The sequence below is a fragment of the Ochotona curzoniae genome, unplaced genomic scaffold (assembly GCF_017591425.1).
Source record: "Ochotona curzoniae isolate NIBS_2020 unplaced genomic scaffold, NIBS_Ocur_1.0 contig_21, whole genome shotgun sequence".
In the NCBI taxonomy this organism is placed as follows: domain Eukaryota; kingdom Metazoa; phylum Chordata; class Mammalia; order Lagomorpha; family Ochotonidae; genus Ochotona; species Ochotona curzoniae.
Window position 1 is genome coordinate 9,708,400 of NW_024465322.1, and position 22,580 is coordinate 9,730,979.

At 38.7% G+C, this 22,580-nt stretch overlaps 1 protein-coding gene across 3 annotated transcripts in view; it reads right to left on the minus strand.

Moving 5' to 3' along the window:
- Positions 1 to 21,030, minus strand: part of FSTL5 (follistatin like 5) — a 196,459-nt gene extending 175,429 nt beyond the window's left edge. For 2 of the 3 annotated variants that reach the window (XM_040971412.1, XM_040971411.1), the window contains exons 1-2: positions 20,905 to 21,030; positions 2,711 to 2,741 (exon numbers count right to left, since the gene is read on the minus strand). In XM_040971412.1, coding sequence (XP_040827346.1) covers positions 2,711 to 2,741; positions 20,905 to 21,030 — 157 coding nt within the window. Of the gene's footprint in view, positions 1 to 2,710; positions 2,745 to 20,904 lie in introns of all 3 variants that reach the window. The other variant, XM_040971410.1, reaches the window with a different exon arrangement.
- Positions 21,031 to 22,580: the final 1,550 nt, after the last annotated feature.

Sequence of the window (22,580 nt, forward strand, 5' to 3'; positions counted from 1 at the left end):
ATTTAAATTTATGCTGTTTATATAATCAAAATTAAAATATGTGCATATTATATAGTATACATAAATTATAAGTAATATTATAAATATATCAGCCTACTACAAGTATACATGTAATTTATATATATATGTGTATGTATATATTTGTATATGTATAAAATCTAGATAAGGATTTTTAAAGAAGAAATGGCTAAGTTCCCTAGGACCTGATATCCTAGTCCTCAGAGATGTGGTTATATATATATATATATTATATATAATTATGCTCAATACCATTGGAGTAAATTGTTTTATTAATTATTGTTCCATCAGATTGAGGAATTCTTAGTTATGATAGTAAAACAACAGATCCACTAGGAACCCTGTGAACTCCACATCTCACACCTCCTGGACAGCCTGACAGACAAACTGGAATCCCGAGAGTTCCCCAAATCTTAGGTGACCAAGAGACACCAACGATCTCCCTGAAGCTAACTTCACTCTGTGCCTCAGTTGGCATCCTTGATACCCTAATCAACACGAACCATTCCTTCTCTCTGTACTGTCCCCGGAATTTTGGTTTATATGACATCCCCTACTACATGTGGCAATAAAGTGCTATTTGTAATAAATATAATTAGTCTCAGCTTTTGGCCACTTTTTCTCAACATCCCCCAACCCCAGCTATGCCACGGCATCTTTCAATAGCACTACCTCCTGGTGAACAGCAACAAAAATCTGAAAAAGAAATCACCGTAAATCCCACATCAGCAGGTGAGTCCATTTATGGGTAGGCAAACTTTTGAATTTTAGGAAATGAGGAGGAGGAAGAGTTCATCTCACTATATGATCTATTTAGTTCTTCTTGGTATAAAGAGACATAACCAGTTACTTTGGAAAAGCAAAATTTGCTGGATGATGGCAACAATAAATAGAGAAAGGGATGCTGTGTTTCTGCATTATGACGCAGGAACCACTGATTCAACACTGATATGGACAGAACAAGGTGCCACATGCACAAGATGAGAGGATCAGAGCCTTCTAGAAATGTTCCTGACACTTTCAGAAACATGACCTGAGAAGTAAGACTAACAATTAAGGGTCTGTAAAAATGGGAGTTGAGAAGGGGCTGTACAATTAAATGAGAATGGAATTCACTTTTTGATAATTCATTATCAAGGAAGGTAAAATATTTGATTCTCTGAATTGCTGTCATCCCTCAGTAGGTAAGCAATGGTTTTAATGGCTAGGAACATTTCCTTTTAAATTATTAACACCTAAAATCATGTTGGAACAGCCGTTTCTAAGTGCCAGTGTGATAGCATTTCAAAATGCTTCGCAGAGCAGGGAACGTTTCAGCACAAACATCAAATCTGACTATAACCACACATTTCTGATTTACACCAAAGCAAGCAATGTGAAAGCCACGTGTGACTGCTGGAACGCGCGACAATGACAACAGTGCAGAGCGGGGGCTTCCTCTGGGAACTTTCATTCCATTATAAAAGAACACATGCTCAAAGCACCATTTGCAAAAAAAAAAAAAAAAAACACGCAATTTCTACTACATGAATTAATATGATTTATGTGCCTCGAGGCAATAAAGTATAAATATGAATAATAATCTTACATATAAAATAACAAGCTCTACTTCACTTTGCTGAAAATGAGTACCTGGAATGGCAACCCGTGTATGTTTTTCAGACTTCGGTCAAATAAGCACATACCATGACAAAGCACAGACAAAACTATCGCGGAGAAACATTCAGAAAATACTAATTTTGATTTTTATTAAGCAAGATTGCATCAGTGCCTGAGCACTGAAACGTGTAACTGTCATTTCATCCTTTTTTTTTTTTTGCAACATTTAGAGGCTTAGTAACATCTAAATTTGTTGAATTTTGAAGAAAAAAAAACTAATGCATTCACTTTCTGGTACAGAAAATAGTGAGTGGACACTTGCGAATGCACAGTGAGGTTTGGGATTAAAGAGCCTTTGGTAAGGGGACGGGGAGAGGGGAGCGGCCTGTACAGTGACCAGGGCCACACGTGAATGCAGCGGTCACCGCAGGGCAATGCCAGCACCCACTCAGGACCAGGGCCACACGTGAATGCAGCGGTCACCGCAGGGCAATGCCAGCACCCACTCAGGACCAGGGCCACACGTGAATGCAGCGGTCACCACAGGGCAATGCCAGCACCCACTCAGAGTCACAAGCCAATTACATTCCTTTATTATCTCAGTGATCCAACACTGAAATGGAAAAAATCCAGTTTGTAGGGAAGTGAATCATCCCATGTCTCACCAAATGTGGCTCTATCAATAAGTATCAAAAACTTTTAGTCCATAAATAGCTTCTGGCTTTTTCAAGGAAAACCAAATGAGGTGGAAATGCCTCAATGCCTGATTCTCCATGAGGTCTGCTTTGCACATTGCATCTGTCTACTCACATTGCTGACAACATACAAACTCACAGAGACAACAATCCCGCCAGAATATATGGGAATCGCCAGAAATCATGCAGAGGCTCCCCAGGGGTCTCTGAAAAGAGATCTCCAGAGAGACCCCTGTTGTTCCAGACAATTATCCAAGAGTTCAAGACAGTACAAGAACCGCTCTGAGGACTGTAAGTCACTGTGTCCTCAGAGTGCGCTTGACTTTCAAGGGAACACCACAGCATTTTCTATCTCCTACAAACTTATATAACTGTTATTTAAGACAATAATTCCTTACCTTTGATTCTTGAACTGTCTTGGTTTTTTTCCTGCTGGAATTAAAACAGAAATAGATCAAAATCCTTAAATAACTATTTGACCAACAATCTGATATGCTCTTGCACACACACTCATGAAACACAACAGTATAAAAAATCATATAACATATTTTCTTAAAACTAACAACTCTTAATGGACATTTTTTTCTCTAAAAATAATAATTTATATGAAAAAATTATACATAATCACAAAGTTAATGAATATTTAATGAATAATACAGCCTCTCAAATGCCCTGGATCATTCGGTTTTAATTCAACAGATATTAAATGATATTTTTAGAATTTGTTGTCAACAGCTCTACATCGAACAGAAATTGCTGGTGAAAACAAAAGTTTTAAGAGTGAACTTGGCAAAGAATTGCATCAAAAAGACAGAAACTTTCATCAATTGCTGTCCTTCAATTTCATTTGGATTCTAATCCATTCTTAGCTTTGCAAGGCTAAAGTTGACAACAATCTTCCCATTGTCTTGAGTTCTGCTCTGCCCAGACCTGTCTCCCAAATGGATATAATATTTATTAGTTACCAGGCAACTCTGTAAGAATCAGCTCGCTTTCACACTCTAAAGTAGATATTGTGCACACCCTAACTTCATATTTAATAATCAAACACAGTTTACCTTCAGTGTTTAAGGGTCTCACAATGAAAATGACTTTGAAATACAACTCTAAAATAAAAAGTCAATCACAGTCAATTCCAATACAAATTCATTACAGACAAAACCAACGGACTTTGTGACGATCACTAACACGGTATTCAGATTTTGAGCATGGAAATGTGTATTTACTGAACAAGCTAGATCAACGATATCCTGTAGGTCTTCACTTCCCAATTTTCTCATCATCATGAATCCAGCCTCTGTTCTTGAACAATATTGTCCTCAGAGTTAATTACATCAGTGTTAATATGCACAAATGTATATGTGCATATATAAAACATCTATTCCTTTAACATAACAAATGGTACATGATACTTTGCTCATATATATATATATATATATATATAGGAGTTGTGCAGGTTTGACACATTAAAAAGCTTTACTTTCTTTAGATAACAGAAGTAGAAGTTTGCTGAGTGCTTAGCTTACAGTATTTCCTTTCATTCATTCGGAAGCTGCAGTAAGAAAGAGAAAGAGGGAGTGGAGAGACAGATAATTTATCAGAGGGTTCACTCATCAAATGACTGCGATAGTCAGGGCTGGCCTGACCAAAGCCAGGAGCCAAGAGCCAGGAAACTCCTCTGAGTTTCCCACACGGGAACAGGGCCTGGATACCCGGCCCATTTTCCGCTGCTCTCTGAGAATCTTCGTTAGGGAGTTAGATCGGGAATGAGGGAGCCGGAATTCTAAATGGTCATGTATGGGACACGAGGGCCGCAGGAGGAAACTTTACTTGCTCTACTGCAATATTGGCCCCTAGAGTATTCCTTAACAAATTTGGAAATAGAAGCAATTCTGAATGTGCTTCTTTGGGGGAAAGTCGCTAAAAAAATTACAGCCTACAGGTTGGAATTTAGTCAATCCTCAAGGAGTTTTACCATCATAAAGGTGGGAAACTGATTTTCGCCTTAGCTTAACTAGAGCCAAATAGGCTGAAGTTACTTCTCTTTTATTTGTTCGGTTAAATACAATTATATACATAATCATATTACCAAAGCAACATATTTTCATATTTTGCAAACAGGAACTGTTCCAATAGAATCCATTAGAGAGAACAAATTAAGAATTAAAGAATGGACTGGAAAAAAAACATTTTTTTATTGTATTTTTGTTTGCTTGTTTGTTTTTTAAGTTGAGAAGGAGTTTCAGGCTTAAATGTTCCATTTACTGCCAAATTCTTTGAAGAGAATCACTGAAGTGTTTTTCAAAGTAATAGCTGTTCCTAACTTAGACAACTAAAATCAGTAAAGCTTATGCACTTATTTATTTTAGATAGGAACACAGAATTTTAGTTGCAAGTGAAACAATCTAATTAAATTAGGGAAAAACAACTGTATCAGAAATGTGTAAAACCGATAGCAAAGATGGCATTTAAAAAGTAGGTCTTTCCGAGAGAGCTGCTTGGGAAAGAACAATAAAATAAACTCCTAGCATTTGTTAATTAAGAAATAACATTTAAAAATGCATCTACCAAATGACCCAGCTATCCTATCTCTAGGGATAGCTATATCCCATGAAAATGTGACCTCTAACCCTGAATTTATACCAGCACAATCTACAATAGTGAAGACAAGTACACAATAAGCGTGCCCATCGAAACAGGAATGAAGGAGTGATTGAAACATCCCGTCTGGGACCCGGCGCCCTTCCTGCCTCCCCTTCCCCACGGTTGGTGAAATTCGCGCCATTCCGGCGATCCACCAATGAAATGTTACCTCACGGTTTCTTACCTGAGAACCCGAGCCCCCAATCTCTTGCAGCCCCTCCTCCTAATCCAGGCCCACCTACTAAAGGCTCAGATTATCTCAGCCAACAATTGCTTGGGGCCCGCCCACAGCCCCTCCCACCAATTCCCCACACAGCCCACACCTTGCATGCTCACCTGCAAGTTGCAGGAATGAGCCTTCACAGGTGCCTACCCTTCACTTCCTGTTCCCTCCCCTTTTTACCTGGATGGTCCCCTTCCCCTGGCCTGGCAGCCCTCCACCCTGCCACCATGGCAGGACACATGTCCCTTCTAGGTTTCTCCCCCTCCGCCCCTGCTCCCATTCATACCCTGCTGGAATTAAGGACCTCCTAATAACCTCATCACGGTTGGTAATTGGCCTTGCGGTGAACTAATCCTGAGAAGCGGACTTGACTGCGGAAATTAGCTGCACGTAAGAACTTAACCGTATTTTAAAACCTAACAATATATCTACTTGACAGAATTCTACCCTGCCTTTTAAAAGAATGAAATGCTACCATTTGCAACAAAATGGTCCCAAGGAGAAACCATTGAGGATGACAGGATGGCCAGGAGGGGAGGCAGCACTAGCTGAGAGTACAGAGAGCTCTGGAGCTGAACAGGTGGAACAGAGAGCTGAAAAGGGAGAAGCACTGGAGACACACACATATATACGTATATAATTCCACAGCTGCAGCCAGCAGCTCAGAAGAGCTACTGGAAGGCACTCAAAGTCCCACACAAAAGCATGGTGAGTTTCTAATGAGTATGGGGGAGGGAGCAGGAACAAGAAGACCCCCCCCCCCCCGCCCAGTGGAAGTCCCCCCGAGAGAGAGGGAGAGGCAAAAAAATATCCATAAAACTGTGGTGAAGGAAGGCAAAGCTGAAAAACCTCCAGACAACCTGATCAATGGCCCCCTGACCGAGAAGGGCAGGCCACTGGGGATTGAGCCACTGGGGAGGGTGCGCCTGGGGAATGAGCCATCCAGGAGAGGGACACGTGGAGCAAGGACTGATTCTACCCACACACCAAATGCCCATTGCCCTGGGCCCGGGAGGGATGCCACTTACTGGTGCATAAGTTCAATTACACACATCTACAGCAAACACACCTGCATCGTGTTTCCACTGTGTTAACTGCAAGTGCTAAGTATGAGATCATATTAGAAAATTTATTAATGATGTTCACTATCCAACATATAATCCATCACATGCCAAAATAATATGAACAAGTAAACACCTGCTTAATGAAAAATGAGTAATTAGCATGCAAACTAATGGAAGTTTTTTCTAGAACATTTGAAAACTCATCAATATAATCTGAAAATTTCACTTCATGTTGAACTATTAGATGCATTTTATTCAAGCAGTGGGACATATTATTCATTATTCTTATTTACATTAAGTCATTTACTTAATTTACATTAAGTCAATGAGTGCCAGGAGCTTCTGAGTCTCCCATGTGAGTGCAGGGTCACAAGGCTTTGGGTCATCCTCCACCTTCTCCCAGACTGGAAAAGAGAGCTGGATGGGAAGTGGAACAGCCAGGACATGAACTGTCGCCCATAGTGGATTGGACATTGAGGAGATAGATACTGAGCCAACATGCTGAGCCTAATCATCAATATTTTATTTCTGACATTTGAATTGGATTCACATATTGTAATTAAACTATCTCTATATATTATTGTATCTCAAATATTTTCTTTCAAATTATTTTTTTCTCATTGCCACATTCAAACTCTTAAAAATAAAACTTATTGCACTTCAACCAACAGTTGTTAACTCCATTACCACAGAGAAAAATGTGTTAAAACACGGAGGTGTTTGATTTTGTGTATCTTCCCAGGTGGATGATGTCAACGGTTAGTTTTGTTGGAAGGCCTGTGCTCAGCAGGTTGGAGAGAGGTCTTAAGGGGAAAGAGCATCCCGATGGAGGTGTGGGCTCCATCTGCCCAATTAGCAGCAGGGATGAAATGAGATGACAAGCCAATTCTATTTTTACCTAATCTTCAAGTTTCAGGAACCTTGTTTCATTAAATCTTAGCTGTCTAGAAGCATCGCAAAGCTTTCCCCTGATTATCCCTCTTTAATCTAGATTCCCTCAAGAGCTGAACTCCTAGATGGCTACTATTCTGATGCACTCAGTGTTCTGCTTCCCCCATTCTATTATGGGATAGAAAATCCTGGGATAAAATGAAAAACAAAAAGCAGAAAAATATCTAGGAACAATTTAGCAAGAATCCATACTGCCATAAGCTATTCTTAACAGATTGAAAAATTAGTATTTCTATAACTAACAAGCCTTTACGTTATTCATAACGTGAGAGTACAAAGTTAAACAAATTTAAAACTCTTTTGACTACTTTGCTTTACAAGACAAGTAAATTGCACCCATGAACTTATTAAGCATTCCTACTATTGTTCTTTGGAAAAGTAGCTTTCACTTCATGACATATTCAATACCATTTTATATGTGAAAGATATATTATTGAAGAATCGGGAAATGGCAAGGTTACATAATAAACACATCTTGAAAATGGTGCCAACCGTGGGAAAGAAGAAATAAAACCTAATCAATTCTCATGTTTTCATACTTGCTTAACTGCACTGACATTATCGGCAAGGAACAGCACTGATACAACGGCTGTGAGGCTGAGCAGGCTCAGACGAGATCAAAGAAGGTGAGGATGACGGAGAAGAAGAAATCTGTTCCTTCTATTGTCAACAGAGGAGAAGCCACACATTCAGTTTTCAAGAGTTAGAGCTAAAACAGGAATACTGATATTTCATCTGAATCATTGCCTGTGACGGAAAGCAAGGCTATCAAATGACAGGAGATAGATCAGAAAATAATGCCACTTTCCAAAAAGTGAGAATTAAGCTGATCTGTTCAACCTGTCATCTATCCCAAGGGAATATTTTATTCTTGACATACAGTTTAAGTGAAAATAGATTTCTAAACTCACGCAAGGAACTATGAGGGATATTTTCAAAGACTTTTTGGGGAAAAATGTAATCTTGTGTTGATATTAAGAAACTTTGAAAGGCAGGCAGTTATATGTAATATGCATTTTCCTTTAGACTTCTGCAGATCCCTTATAGTACCTGCTCTTAGCCAAAGAACAAAGGCAGAAGATGGTGAGCTGAACTCGCACGGAAAAAACATCCTAAAGGCTTCCAATGCTCTAGTACATTATTCCATCCCAAATATTGATATCATTGTATTGGAAGTACAATTTCACTGACTCTTAAGTTTCCTAACAGATACTATTTAATTCGTTTCAAATTTAAGGAAAAAAAAATGCAATTTCAAAACAAGGAAGGAAACTTTTAAAATTAGTTCAAATTTTCACATTTAAAAAAAACTACTCATATATTGTTTTTTAAGAAAAACTCCAAATTTCTAAAAATCTAAAAATTCCGTGACCATCTGAAACCATCTGACATTTAAATTCCAACACACGCTACGAGGCTGATATCTCTAAGGGGTCAAACAAAATGAAGAATAATGCAGATATTCTCGACCACGTTCTTATTCACAGCCAGAAATTTCTTCAAAACACAAATACTAGCCATAGAACAACAGAAAATATATACCCTTACATATCACACTGTGATTACAGTATTTCGATTTTATTTTATAGTCCAATAAAAATTAGCTTATAATAGAATTGCTACAACTGGAGCTCAAAACCATACCATCGCATTGGCTATTGAGAAGAAAATTAAAATAAAAATAAAAACATTTACTGCTTCGGGTCAGTGGAATAGCATCTGTACTTTCAAGCACAATGTGAAAAATGGCATTCAATTTCAAGGCACGCTAAAATGCAATGAGGCTACCAAGTCAGTGCACCAACAGCACAGACAGAAGTCAGGTAACCTCAAGAGGCCCAGAGGAGGAACGATCATCACAGTCCATAAGTATTATAACCTGCAGCTCACACAAATGGCAAACGTTTGCACCTTTAAACAGAAGAAAAAAAATAGGTCAAGAGCCCATTCAAAATATAAGTGGACTCTATACGGAAAGCTGAGTTGCAAAGAAGATCAAGTCTAGGGAATCAGAAATATATATGGAGATGCCTGACTTCCAGATAAAGTGCACCGGTCTGGAAAACGTTTTTCAGTATTTCTGAAATTTTAGTGTGGAATAAGAGCCACTGGGGAACTTGTTAAACTGCCGAATTTCTCAGTTCCTCCCAAAGAGAACTGATTCAATATGCTTCATCTAAAGTATCTTTAGCACAAATTTGTCATGGGAATTAATATATATATATTTTTTTTTCTGAAAAGAGTATGCATTTGAAATAAAAACGCACACACCGTGCACCATAACTGAAGTTTGAAAGCTGCTCTCACGTGTGTGTTTGGGGTTAAATTCACTCCTTCTTTCTGCTTTTGCTAATTTCTCTCAGATCTAAGCCTTTTATTTTCATAACTCAGTGCAAGTTATGATACCGACCTGGTGCAAGTTAACTACTATACTAGCTTATTTTACTACAGATCTTCAGAATCATACTGACCACACACTGGATGTACACTGAAGCCAGCGGATGGGCAGGAGAACGTGAGAGCAGGAGGAGCCAGCTTGTCCTTTTAGGTGGGAAAATCCCTCCTGATTACGAGCTCACTGCAATCAGTTCTCTCACAACAATGTGCCAACACCTTTCTCTGCCCTGTTCCAGCACAGTCTGTAGGAGGAGTCCAACATCCAGCACACAAAAATACGTGCATGATCTCAATAACTAATATCAGCAGAGACTAAATGTGGGGTTTATTATAAAGAGTAATGGAGTACTGAGAAAGGCACATCTATTAATCCAGGTGGAATTACGAGTGTTCTGGCTTTATTGGAATACTTTTAGATGGAGTTGATTTTTTGGTTGGATTTTATTGACTGAACTACTATACTCAAAGGTGCCTTCAATCAAGTAAGGTTGGGAGACCTGAACTTTCACCACGAAGGGCAAAAAGATTAAATGAAAGACTCAAGGTATTAGTAAAGTTGATAGGCTTCCCTTCAGCTACACATTGAAGCCCTTTACTGATGTCCCATGCAACATCAGATTGTAACACATCTATAAAGACACTGGGGCATTGATCACCCACATGGTTTAGAGAAGCACTGTGATTTTCACAACAGGAATCAACTCTAAACCCTAGGTAAACGCCAGTGCTTGGGGGGACTGCCCACTTACTCATGGCAGACTGGTATCATTGCTGAGATTCCATTGTGGATTCAGGAGTAAATTTGCACCCTGACATAGACAGTAATTTGAATGTAGATGTGCCTCTTTCGTCAGTAATATTTCTGGGATCTATCAAATGCCTCATTTACCATCTACTGCACACAATGCTGCTTTTGGGCCACATAACTCATTTTCATATACGAAGTTATCCACATGACTATGAAATTCACTTTTTACCATAAATTCCAATCAGCATAAGCAGCTGACTTTACAATGATTTTTTTTTTTGAGTATTCAGTTATATTGCAGCTAGGAGAAATGATGACTTGCAAGTTCACAGTGCAATATGAGACTGAAAAGACACAGATTGCTAACTTACACGATAGCATTCTTACATATCAGTACATCGGAGACTAGAAGGCGGGAGTGGGGGACCTGTTCTCTCTGACTTCAAATATGCGAATTTAGCATTCAGTGTAGGCATAGTCCCACTGTGGCTCCATGAAGGTTCTCACGGAACAGGCGTTGAAGTACCCACATGCAACTAACACATCAAGCAAACAGGGACAGCAATCACTGTAACAGAAACAGAACTGTGAGCAAAAAGCACCCGTCTGCAACTCTGAGGACTCTCTGGACTGACTTCCAACACTCCGACATGCATGGGGGCACATGATGGCAGGTACAGAAATCTATTCCAACAAAGTCACTAAAAACTCAGGGCTTCGGGGCGGCAAAAATCAAGCCATGTCTCACTGCAAAAAACAACGAGAACACACAAAGGTAGGAAATTTGTAAACTAAGACATGAGGATCAGCTGAAAATTGCAGACAATAAATTATGTTTTCTCTCTCTGCTCTACATATGTACAAATATCAACCACTTTTGTAATATTTATCTTGTTCATACAGTTTACATAAGATAATGGCTAACTTTATAATTTGGTTCTTAGGTTACAGCATATACCAGTGAGATTGTATGACTGGACCCACTCAGTAAATATCACCCCGGGATGTGCGCCATGAGCAACTGCACTCGGCATGTCTACATCTGGGCTTATCACTGAAGGGAAGACAACGTCTGCATGTAAGGCAGAGCTGTGGGGGAATGATGAGAAAACCACAGCGGTTTCTTCTGCACTTCTGAAAACGATCTACAAAATGAGAATGTCTCCTTCAAGATTTTTCTCGTGTCTCTTTTTCTCTTGGCTTTGTAAGCAATGAGTTCATCTGCTACACGTCAATGACAGGCCTGAACATCTCCTCAAATGGTGCCATTCGCGAGTTTCCAATATGTATTAATTTTTTTGCTGCCATTATGTGTGAATATTTATATAATTGAACAAACTGAATACAAGTTAAAATATAATAAGAATAAATTCACATTTTTCTCATAAACGTGCATGTGTAAATATTGGCATAAGGTAAAGTTTTTCTTTAATTTGTTGAATTACTATTCCTTTTTCTTTTTTTTTTAAATTCTTACATTGGATGATGCTAACTTACTTGATCAGGGTGGGGAAGACTGAGTGTTAAGGAAAAGTGGGTTTGATCACTGTTTCAAAAGTTTCTATTTCTTCTTTCCATTTCTGGGGGCTGAAGGAAGATAAGTGGAAAAGCCACGCCCAATCTCCCTACCATCCCAGGACTCAGAAACAGGGAATGGTCACCCATGATCAACCCAGGGTCCCAATGTGGCGCACGCCCCAAGGGTTCTTCGCTCTAACCTGCTTCTTGCAGCTTCCGTACCCTTGCCTGCTGCTTGTCAGCATAAAGGCCACCAGGATATGGATATATTTTTTCCTTTAAAAGCTCACTGCCCTGACAGCTCAGGGCTGTTTTGCTGAGACCTGTTCTAGGTAGTGGCAGCCTCGAGCTTGGCTAATAGACTCCCCAAATTCTAAATTGGTATGAGTGGTCTTTTATGGTGCACCCCATAGCAACGGCTTCTCACTTCGTCATCTTGTTTCTAATTATTTCAATAATTTGAAATTAAACCTGAACAAAATTTCCCTTTCTCTCAAATCTGCTTATGTGTTCTTTTTCACTTTCTCATGGGAATTGGAAAGCAAAGTGTGTGTATTGGATTAAATACAACTTCTAAAGCACAATTTCTTTAAAAAGCATGCTCTAAGTGAATTGACTAAAAGGCCCCTAGTGTATTTAATTGCCAAAATTTGAAAGCACTGCTGTAAAGTAAACATTAATAAGCCTTGTTGTTTAATCAGTATTATTCTGTGTAAATTATACCCATGGGGTTTATGCCCTTTTTTTCTGGAAGAAGAATTGATATTTTCAAGATTGAAACATACCATTTGGTTGAATAAGCTGGATAGTTCCTTTCAGGACTTAATCTATATGGCTGCCTTCTAAATAAACTCCACTTTATTTTAATAATGAATATTTAATCAATTTCCATCCAGTGCCAACATTTCTAGAACTAGTGATGGCCAGTTTTAAAGTAGAGCGAGAGCGAGAGCGAGAGCGAGAGAGAGAGAGAGAGAGAGAGAGAAATTTTCCCTGGTTAGAGGCAGCAGAGTGCATTGAACAAGCTAAGTCTTTTATGGTTGACCTGAACTGACGGGGCACAAAAGGCTCAAAGCCCAACACAGAGTTAATAGCCACTTGGGGGCGCCCTCCTGCTCAGGAAGCAGATGGGAGGTAAAGATTTGGTCAAAACAACTTAATTTTTCAATTATTTCCGGACTGATATTTGGCTTGTCAGAAATACATTGAATCTTGTGTTTTTGTTCTCCCAACTACTTTCTCATTCATGTCAGACAGTAGAAAACTGGTAAAGATATTTGTTAATTTCTAAGGGTGGCACTCAAAAAGCATCCCACCTGTTATTAATATCATTATATACAGAGTCAATAAAATAATTTGCTAAGAGCACCTTGTCCATAGACACTGTAAATAAAAGAAGGTATTTAAAAGAGCAAAACAGAAAATTACCCTGATCCTTGCCCATCATGCCGACCCTGTCTGTGTCTTGATCTCTCCATGAACACATACAAACACATCCCGACCTTCTTAGGGGACACAGTTTTACAAGACTATATACTTCAGGCACCGAGAGTCTATTACAACGTTTCAAACAAGCGGGCCAATGAAATCTGCACAATCATATTGTGCCTAGCGTGCATCAGAAAATTTGAATTAATTCCAATAGCTCAAGATAGAAGTATTTCATACAGTATTTAAACGTGAGAATTTGTTTTGCTAGCTTCTGTGTTCTCCGATATTTCACCATGGAGCCATCTCGTTCTGGTCCATTCATCAGCATTGACCTCTAGCCTGTGCAGTGTCTTCTGTGGCAGTGCAAATAGAACTGCCACTTTCGCATTTTCTTAAAGTTATGTATGTTTTCTAAATTTTGAAATTGCTGTAAGAATTGCTGATGATTCCCGACAATCCTTATTATAAATCATATATTCTAGGATGTTCTTAAGTGCATTTTATTAGGATTTTAAAGCAATAGTTTGGAAATAAAAAATAAATAGCTCCTGCATTCACTTGACTTTTTCCTTGTTGTTCTGGTCTCTGCTTTTTATTTTATCAATTCCTTATCCAGGATTTTACAGTAGTATCCCTCATCCAATCTTAAGATAATGAAATAACCTTACCTATTTTTCCAATTTTTTTAGTGATGATGATATTTAAACCTTGATACTCTTCACTTGAATATTCTAGTTTCCCACTATGTCTTCCAGATCCCTCTTTTAACTTATGCTATTTGATTCTCGGAATTCCATGAGTTTTCAATCTCTAAATATTACCACATCAACCTGTGCAAGCATTCAGTCATAGCAGACTAAATACATAAATACACACATTTTGATCTAAGAATCATACCAAATGTAACCTACAAATACTCATTCAGGATTTTTTCTTTTTTCTCTATTGACCTATATAGTAATCATATGTACACACACACATACCCATTGGATACAGTGTAATAATTAGATACATTTATACAATATGAAATGTCTATGTAGTTTAGGATTACTCTTCTTTATGTATTTACTATTTCTTTATATTAGGAAAATTCACAATCCTTTGTTTCAGTTTTTTGTAAAACATACGGTAAATTCTTCTTACTTGGACTGAGAATTCACTCTTAGTTTTCTGTAGAATATTAACCTTTATCCCTCCCAATAACTGCATTTTGTCACCTGTACTCCTTGCATCCCTTACTTATTTTTCCCAACCTCTCCTGACGACCACCTACTCTCTACTTCCAGGAAGCCAATATTCTCAGCTTTCTTACAGGAGCAAAGGCATGTACCATTTACCTTTCACATCCGGCTTACTTCATTTAATATAATGTCCTTCAATTCCACTCTTTTTTTTATTTAAGATAAAACAACATATAAATCTCACCTTTTTAAAATTTCATGTGGCATTCAAACACAGAGATGAGCCACCAAAGAAGAGTTTTAGTATATATTAGAATTTCAAATCAAATTGAGTACACAACTCAATAAAATTTTGAAGGCATCTTGCAGTTGGGTTTTATGTTTGCCAAATGGATGATGTTTGTAGAAGCAAAGGCTGATATTTGCAGTGTACATCAAAGCAGTATTTTTAGAAAAGTTTGTTTACAAATTAGCTATAACAAAGCTATCCAGGGCCCAGAGATGTCGTACACAGGTTAAATGCCACCTCTAGAGCGGGCCTCTCATTTGGCCGCCTGGTTCAAGTTCCAACTTCTCCACTTGCGATTCAGTTCTCTCCAAACGCACTAGTGAAAGCAGCAGAAGACGGTGTAAGTGCTTGGGTCCCTTCACCCACTGGGAGACCAGGATGAAGTTCTTGATTCCTGGGTTCAGTCTGGACCAACCAGGCAACTGCAGTCAATTAGCAAATGAACCAGAACAGATGGAAGAAATCTGTCTCTCTCTCTTTCTGTATGTATGTATGTATGTATGTTTGTCTCTCTATCTCTCTGTAATTCTTTCATATAAATATTTATTTAAAATTTAAAAAAATAGATTGAAGGGCCCAGCACGGTAACTTAGCAACTAGTCCTTGTCTTGCACATGCCGACATCCCATAGGGACATCTGTTTGTATCCTGGAAGCCCTGCTTCCCATCCAGCTCAGTGCTTGTGGCATGGGAAAACAATTAAGACAGCCCAAAGCCTTGGGAACCTGTGCCTGCATGGGAGTCCCAGAAGAGGCTCCTGGCTCCTGGCTCCTGGCTTCAGATTGGCTCAGCACCAGCCATTGTGGCCACTTGGGAAGTGAATCATCAGATGGAAGATGTTCCTGTCTCTCATTCTCTCTGTGTGTCTAACTTTCCAATAAAAATAAATAAAAATATTTTTAAAAAAATAGATTACTAAATATGCATAGCAGAGAAAATGTCCTACTTTGTCCCTTTTAAACACTGAACAAAAATGGGTGTACTTGACCTTTAGAACATGCGTTAGCATGGCATCACCGGAAATGTAGAGGGAACATGTGGACAACACTTGAGCATGCTTTCGTATTTAATGGCTAAGGAAATAGAATGAAAGCCTTCAAAAGGCTGAATTCACAAAAAACCAGTAAGCACTCATTTCCACTTGACATGCACAAGTTCCCATGGGGATGAATGCTGTACACACTTCACTCCTAGCATGATAGAAACTGAGACGCTAAAACTTCAGAATGTTGCCAATTTCTTGAAAAACAGGATTTGGCTTGAGATGGCACGTGTTTAGATGAACAACATTTCTCTTTCCAAACATTTTACGCAAAACTACAGAGCAGGAAATGCTAGAAGAACGTAGAAAAATCATACCTTTGGAAGAGATTTCCTCCTTGCAATACACAGAATCACCAAAGGAAAATACCAGAGAACTGGATGCTGACTATTCACAAAACTAGCCAATAAGACTTAGAGCCTTTATGCACTGGCAAGAACTGATACCCAGGTGTGACAAAACAAAACCATTTAAAGAGCAAAACAAACACATCTCTCTAACATTCATTTAAAATACACAGAATCAATAGCAAAACAACTGTGAAGTGCTACTGAGAGGTACCAAAGATTTATGGACACACTTTATTCTACACTGGAGATTTTTGATTCATTGTAACTTATCTTCGTCCAAGTCAAATTAACGGTCTACAACTTCTCGGGGAATTAATAAGTTAATAATTTAATGCAATTTGACACTACTCAGGAGTGTTAATTGGACAGAAAGAATCCTGAAAAGTTAATTATATTGGAAGCTACATATGTTCACTCAAATATTGAAGTATACCATAAGGCCTTGTTAAATAAAGTTGCAATATTCATGCTAAAATAAACAGAAGGATTAATCTTATAAGTTATAGACACAAAGTTTTGCCAAGCTACCTGTTACATAATGTACACACTCAAAAAAGCACTGATTACTGAATATATCACATTTATTGCTAAAAAAAACTGGAGTACCACCTCCTAGAATCATGTTTACAGTGGAACTTGGTGAAGGACTTATTGACTGTAAACAGAAGCTGCAAAACTACAAATCATTTACAAGAAATATGTCAATAAGTTACTAGCTATTTGAAGAAAGCCTATAATTGTTACAAACGTGGACTAAAAAGTACAAACTATTAAATATTCTGAACATATATTTAAGCTTTTAAATGTAGATTATGTTATTATTAACAGAAAATATCTTAAGTGTGGATATGGCAAATATGGTAACAATACTTGTTGCTGTGTGGCAGGTGAGAACAGAACTCCTGTCCTTTCAGTGGCTCTGGCATTGAGAAGTCCCGCCCTTCACGCGGTGGCTATGAAGCAACTCCAGAGTCAGTCCCTGGTACTAAAATACACACTCTGGCCATTCAGTCCTTGAGGTCTCTGACGCAGGTATTACGTGATTTCTTTCTATAAAACATCACGATTTAATTTACATCACAGTTAAATAGGGATGTCTCAAGTAGGATAGAAGAGTAAAAATAATCAGCATTTTTTAAAAGATTACAGCATGCTGGGCAGGTGGTCTCTGTAGCTGAACTAGGTGGTCGTCACAAGGCCAGCGTGGAGTCAGATGCAGTATTTAGCATCCCTGTCATCCGTCATCCCTTAATATTTAATAAAGTTAACACTGTTTTTTTAACCTGGTCAATATAAAACTGCATTCTTTCAGTATGTAATTTCTTAAGACTCTAAGGCTGGAACTAACACTTGTGGTATTCAGATTACTCAAAATGTACCTTCCGAAGTCTTCATCTAATTTCACCTGCCGTACTGCCCCCACTATCTCTCTATTCTCTCATTTCCCTTCCCCTTTTTTGTCCCCCCTCTTTATTTGTGCTGTTCTTTCTCAATATTTTGTTTTGTAAATGGATACTATCTACTCAGTTCTCCCGACTTAGAATTCCATGGCAATGTTAATAATATATAGCGCATTCTTAAAACTTTCAGTTCTAGATAATGTATATGTTGTATAGTGCTATTATTTTTTAAGCATTTAGTGTTATATCTCTCTGCAATGCTTTAAAAAACTGACACTATCTAAAATGTAATTCCTTTTTTATTACTTTTTAATGCTGTATTTGTCGCAGTCTTCATGACTTACTTCCAACATACTTTGTCAGGTGGCTTTATTTTTCCTTTTCTGGTTTCACTATCTTTCAAACTGTTTATCCTTCTCAGGTACAGATATTTATGTGTTTTCAGAGATAAAACTTTACTCTTATGTACTCAAGAAAAAATACCACTGTAGAAAGTGGCAGTCTATTTTAATAATAAAAAGAGAAAACTAAACACCTAAAAAATGCTCAAAAGTACAGGAAATTAAATGTATCTAGTAATTTGATCAAGGTTTTAAAGTAAGAGACGGGGCTGCGAACAGAACTGATCTGGTGACAACCACCACTGCATGCGTAGGCTGATGTGGGTGACATACTGAGCCGACTCCGCACTGGCTGGCACACACAAGAGTCAGGACTGGGGTCACCTCCAGCAAGGTTTCATTGGGGACCCCTCTCCCACAACGAGTGGCTCATTGGACTCAGAAAACCAACCACAGGGAAAATTACAGCACCTGTGGTCTGACCGTGGAGTACAAATGTCAGTACTGGGTCTCCTCAGCTGGTGAAGCTTGGGCAGCAGATGGCATGCCCAGATGCACATGGGGGACAGGACAACCAGCTCACTGAAGCCTGCAGAGGACATCTAGTACCATGGAGGGCAGAACAAACTGGACAGCTTTCTCGGCCAAGCTTTGACAGCGAGTGGAGCCTCTAGGATGGGCTATGTCAGCCAATGGACCTTAGAAGGATTTCTTCAAACTCCTTGGAAGGACTTTCTCAACGGCATCTCAGAACCATTGAAATCACTTAAGCAGTACCTTGGTAATACGCTCCACATTGGGAATGCTGGGATAAGACTGGGTGGCAGTCCCCAGTTCCTGGGTACTGATGTGGTTGGGCTGCTGGGATCCCTTTTCCCTTCTCTCCCCACTTTCCCCAGACAGAGATGGAGAAAGGGAGACTGGAGGAGGTCATCTCATCCACTTTCACCCATTTGTCAACTCTCCGTACCCTAACTGGCAGTCCACATGGGCAAGCATCCTTTATGCCTATGTGGAAATCATCAAAAATAAAATAAATTTATTAGTTAAAAATAGAAAAGAAATATTTTAGGACTAGACCTTCCTCCCAGGAATATAAAAATGACTTGAGCATTTGAAAATTAAAACTTGCTCCTAAATGGATAACTTCTTCTATTTACACTCCAGAGAGACCTAACTTAACTGACACACCGGATACACATGTGCAGCAATCACAGAGCCCTTTGCTAGACTTTACAATTCTCATCATCACAGCAATGTAATCCATCACCAAGGCACACAGGACCTTCTCTGAATAACAGAATGAACATCAAAATGACACGCTTTCCGAATTAAGCTTGCAAAGGTTCACCCTTATGGACAAGAGTTGAGTCACGCCTCGTTCACTGGTGCATTTGTCTCTGATCTTTGAAGAGACTGAACACAGTCCCGGAATTCCTGGATCTGTAGTCGGAACCCTATTCGGAGCATGTCTACTCCTGCATCTTCCTCAACAACTGCAACGTCGTTCTTGAATTTCAAATTAAAAAAAAAAAAACCTTTGCTAATTTATTTTACATTTATTTGAAAGGAAGACAGGGAGCAAGAGAAATAGAGAGAGAGAAATCTTGCATCTGCTTGTTCCACTCAACAAATACACTCAACAGCTGCAACTTGCCCAGGAGGAAACCTGGAGCCAGGAGCATGTGTTTTCCCTGTGGGGCCAGGAGGAAACCTGGAGCCAGGAGCATGTGTTTTCCCTGTGGGGCCAGGAGGAAATCTGGAGCCAGGAGCAGGTGTCTTTCCTGAGGGGGCAGTGGCCCCCACACCTGAGTCATTGTCTGCTGCTTCCCAGTGTGCATGAGCAAGACGTGGACACTGGAAGCAGATCATACAGTAGAGCCCAGCCTTCCACTAAGGGATATGGACGTCCTCCAACGCATCTTCACCATTATGCCAAGTGTCCTCTTTACTTACTCTGCCTCCCCCTCAAAGCCTGGATAAAAGGACCGGCCTTCGCACTATGCACTCCACACCACTTTATCTCCTTTCCCTGTTACAACTATTTCTCTGTATTACTACATACTGTAGAAATCTTTGCATCAATACATTTTAAAATTAGAAATATAATCCTATTGGAGAATGTTGACTATCTAAACATGCGATAGACGTGGCGCTTCACAATATCCAACTTTGATCAGCTCTGTCTTTAGTACAGTTTTCTTACAGGTATGAGTAGACCCAAGAGTGCTGAGAGCTCCTTTTCAGATTGCTTTCATCACGAGTTGTCATTAAAAGTTTTTAAACCTCACTTTGGCAAACAGACTAATTAAAGGGATGAGTCAAAGCTTCCCTGTGGTGTTTCTGTTGTTCATAGTCGTTTGGGATACAATTCTCCCGGGTTTTGTCTCTGGCCTTGCAGGTGGCTCACAGGCTTGACTATTCCCTGCTGATAGCCCTGTCCCAAACCCCAAATATTAACATTCTTATATGCTTAGCGCTGTAGATTCATTGCATTAACTTCCTTTAATAATTCATAAATTCTAACGATTCCCAAGTCATTTCTTCACATTTCTAAGATAAATTTCCTGCCAAAGGAATAAAAGTAGGTACATTTTCATAAGATTGTTACATAAAACAGTACATGTGAGAGTTCAAGGCATAAACAACTATGAAATAAAAGTTGACAATGGGAACAAAATCAGAGTCCTTTCAAAAGGACATGTGCAAGACATTTATGCTTGGTTTATGAAAAATTACAAAGATAACATTTTGACTTTAGCTACCCATTACTATCATTGCACACAAACTTCGTTTATATTTTTTAAATGTGACATTTTTATTCTTTGTGAAAAATATTCAACTCCCAAAGGGCATATTCCTATATTTTTAAGATGTGTATTTTTTTAATTATATGGAAACTACAGAAAGAATTTTCTGAAATGCATACTTCTAAGTAAACAGTAAGTGAGACAGCCAAAAGCTTGGTTGGTTTTCGGCAGGCATCATGAATGCGTTCAGAATGGTAACTGTACCTTATGTCGCAATCTTATTAGAGGTTGATAGGACTTCAAGCTGTATCCAGATTCCTTGGTTGGCCTGCCTTCTGACCTCAGCAGAATGAATCCAAGAACCAAAACAGCTGGCCAACACTGCAGCATCGTTACCACTTTTCACCTGCCAAAGTTAGAATTGCATGTAATTAGAAGATTGCATTATATATGTCAAATAAACAGATCAAGACACATTCAATATCACACGGAAATTTCCGTTGATCTAGTCAAATCTTGGCAGTAGCGGTGAGCTGAATCTGTAACAGGCAAGTATCTTTAAATAGAGATTATCCGTTGGATCATAACAAATGCTGTGCTCTTTGTACGCATCCACCCAGACTCACAAACTAGAAGAAATACAGGAGTCAATAAAAATGTACTGAGGAAAAATTAATAACAGGTTTAAAAGACAGAAAAATATATACAAAACATTAAACCATGCCTGGTTTTCTAAGTGTCAGTGCAGAATACCACTGTTAAGATATTTATAAACCTTAGTCCTCTTTAAGTATGACGGATGAATAAATCTTAGCAAAATTATAGCAAATGAAACCCACCAGTAATAACTAATGAAAAGCTAATAAGGTAGGTTTTATCATATATATATTAGCATACAATAGAATTTATGAAGGGGGGTTGTGGGTTATAAAAGCACATTCATGATAGTGTTTAATCAGAGTTTCTTAGAAAATTGCTTTCCAACTGCTTTGAATTAAAAATTTGTCTCTTTCCACTGCCCTTTGTTGGGAATATTCCAGAGAAGTTGTAAAATGACGCATGCCAATTATCATACAAATACTAGTCTCTTTTTTCAAAACAAAATTATATATGCCTTGAGTTGCATTAACTTAATTTTCCTACTTTCACCAGCACTCCACCTTCTCAATAATAATGAGAAGCTTTTTTTTCTGCATTTAATTTAATAATCAACTAACTTCTCCTTACTGTTTCCTTCATACACATTGGACTTGCCTATGTTTTAAGATGTCTTCTCTGCTCTATTTCCTGAATTTTCTAAAAGTTGAATATCATTCTATTCAATTGTTAAGATAATTCCATGGTGCATCTGCCACTGTGATTCTACCTAAGTAACTTTGAACTCTCCATTAATAACCAGGGACATTGTTGTCGCAAAAATCAGTGGGCATTCCTAACCCCTTTTCATAAAAGGGTTCTTTTGGGATTATTGCTTATTTATCTCTGCCAGAACAGCATCAGTTTCTTTCAGTCTGTGATACTTCTGTTTTCCGTGTTGGGGTATTGTGAATACTCCTCAGGGCTTGTGCAGATTTGTTTATTTTGTCAGTAAGCAATGTGACTTGGCAAACTCTGTCATTGATACTTTCTTAATCTACCTGTCCACTCAGTCCAGCTTATCTCAACCTGGTTCATGGTTTTAATGACGTAATCTGCTCCTCAGCTAATTCCTACACTGTTACAGGAAGGTTGACTAACAGTTCTGTTTTTGTTGTAAAAACTTTGTCGTATCATGCCCCCATATCAAGCCTGATCCCCCCGCCTTCCTGTTCACCTACCTACACAAACCAGGAAAGGGGAGACGTTTCTGTACATTCTCCTGCCATTTGCCGCTTACATTAAATTCGTCACCAACTTCTGCAACATCCAGTTTCTATGCAAGTTTCCCAAGTTCCACACAT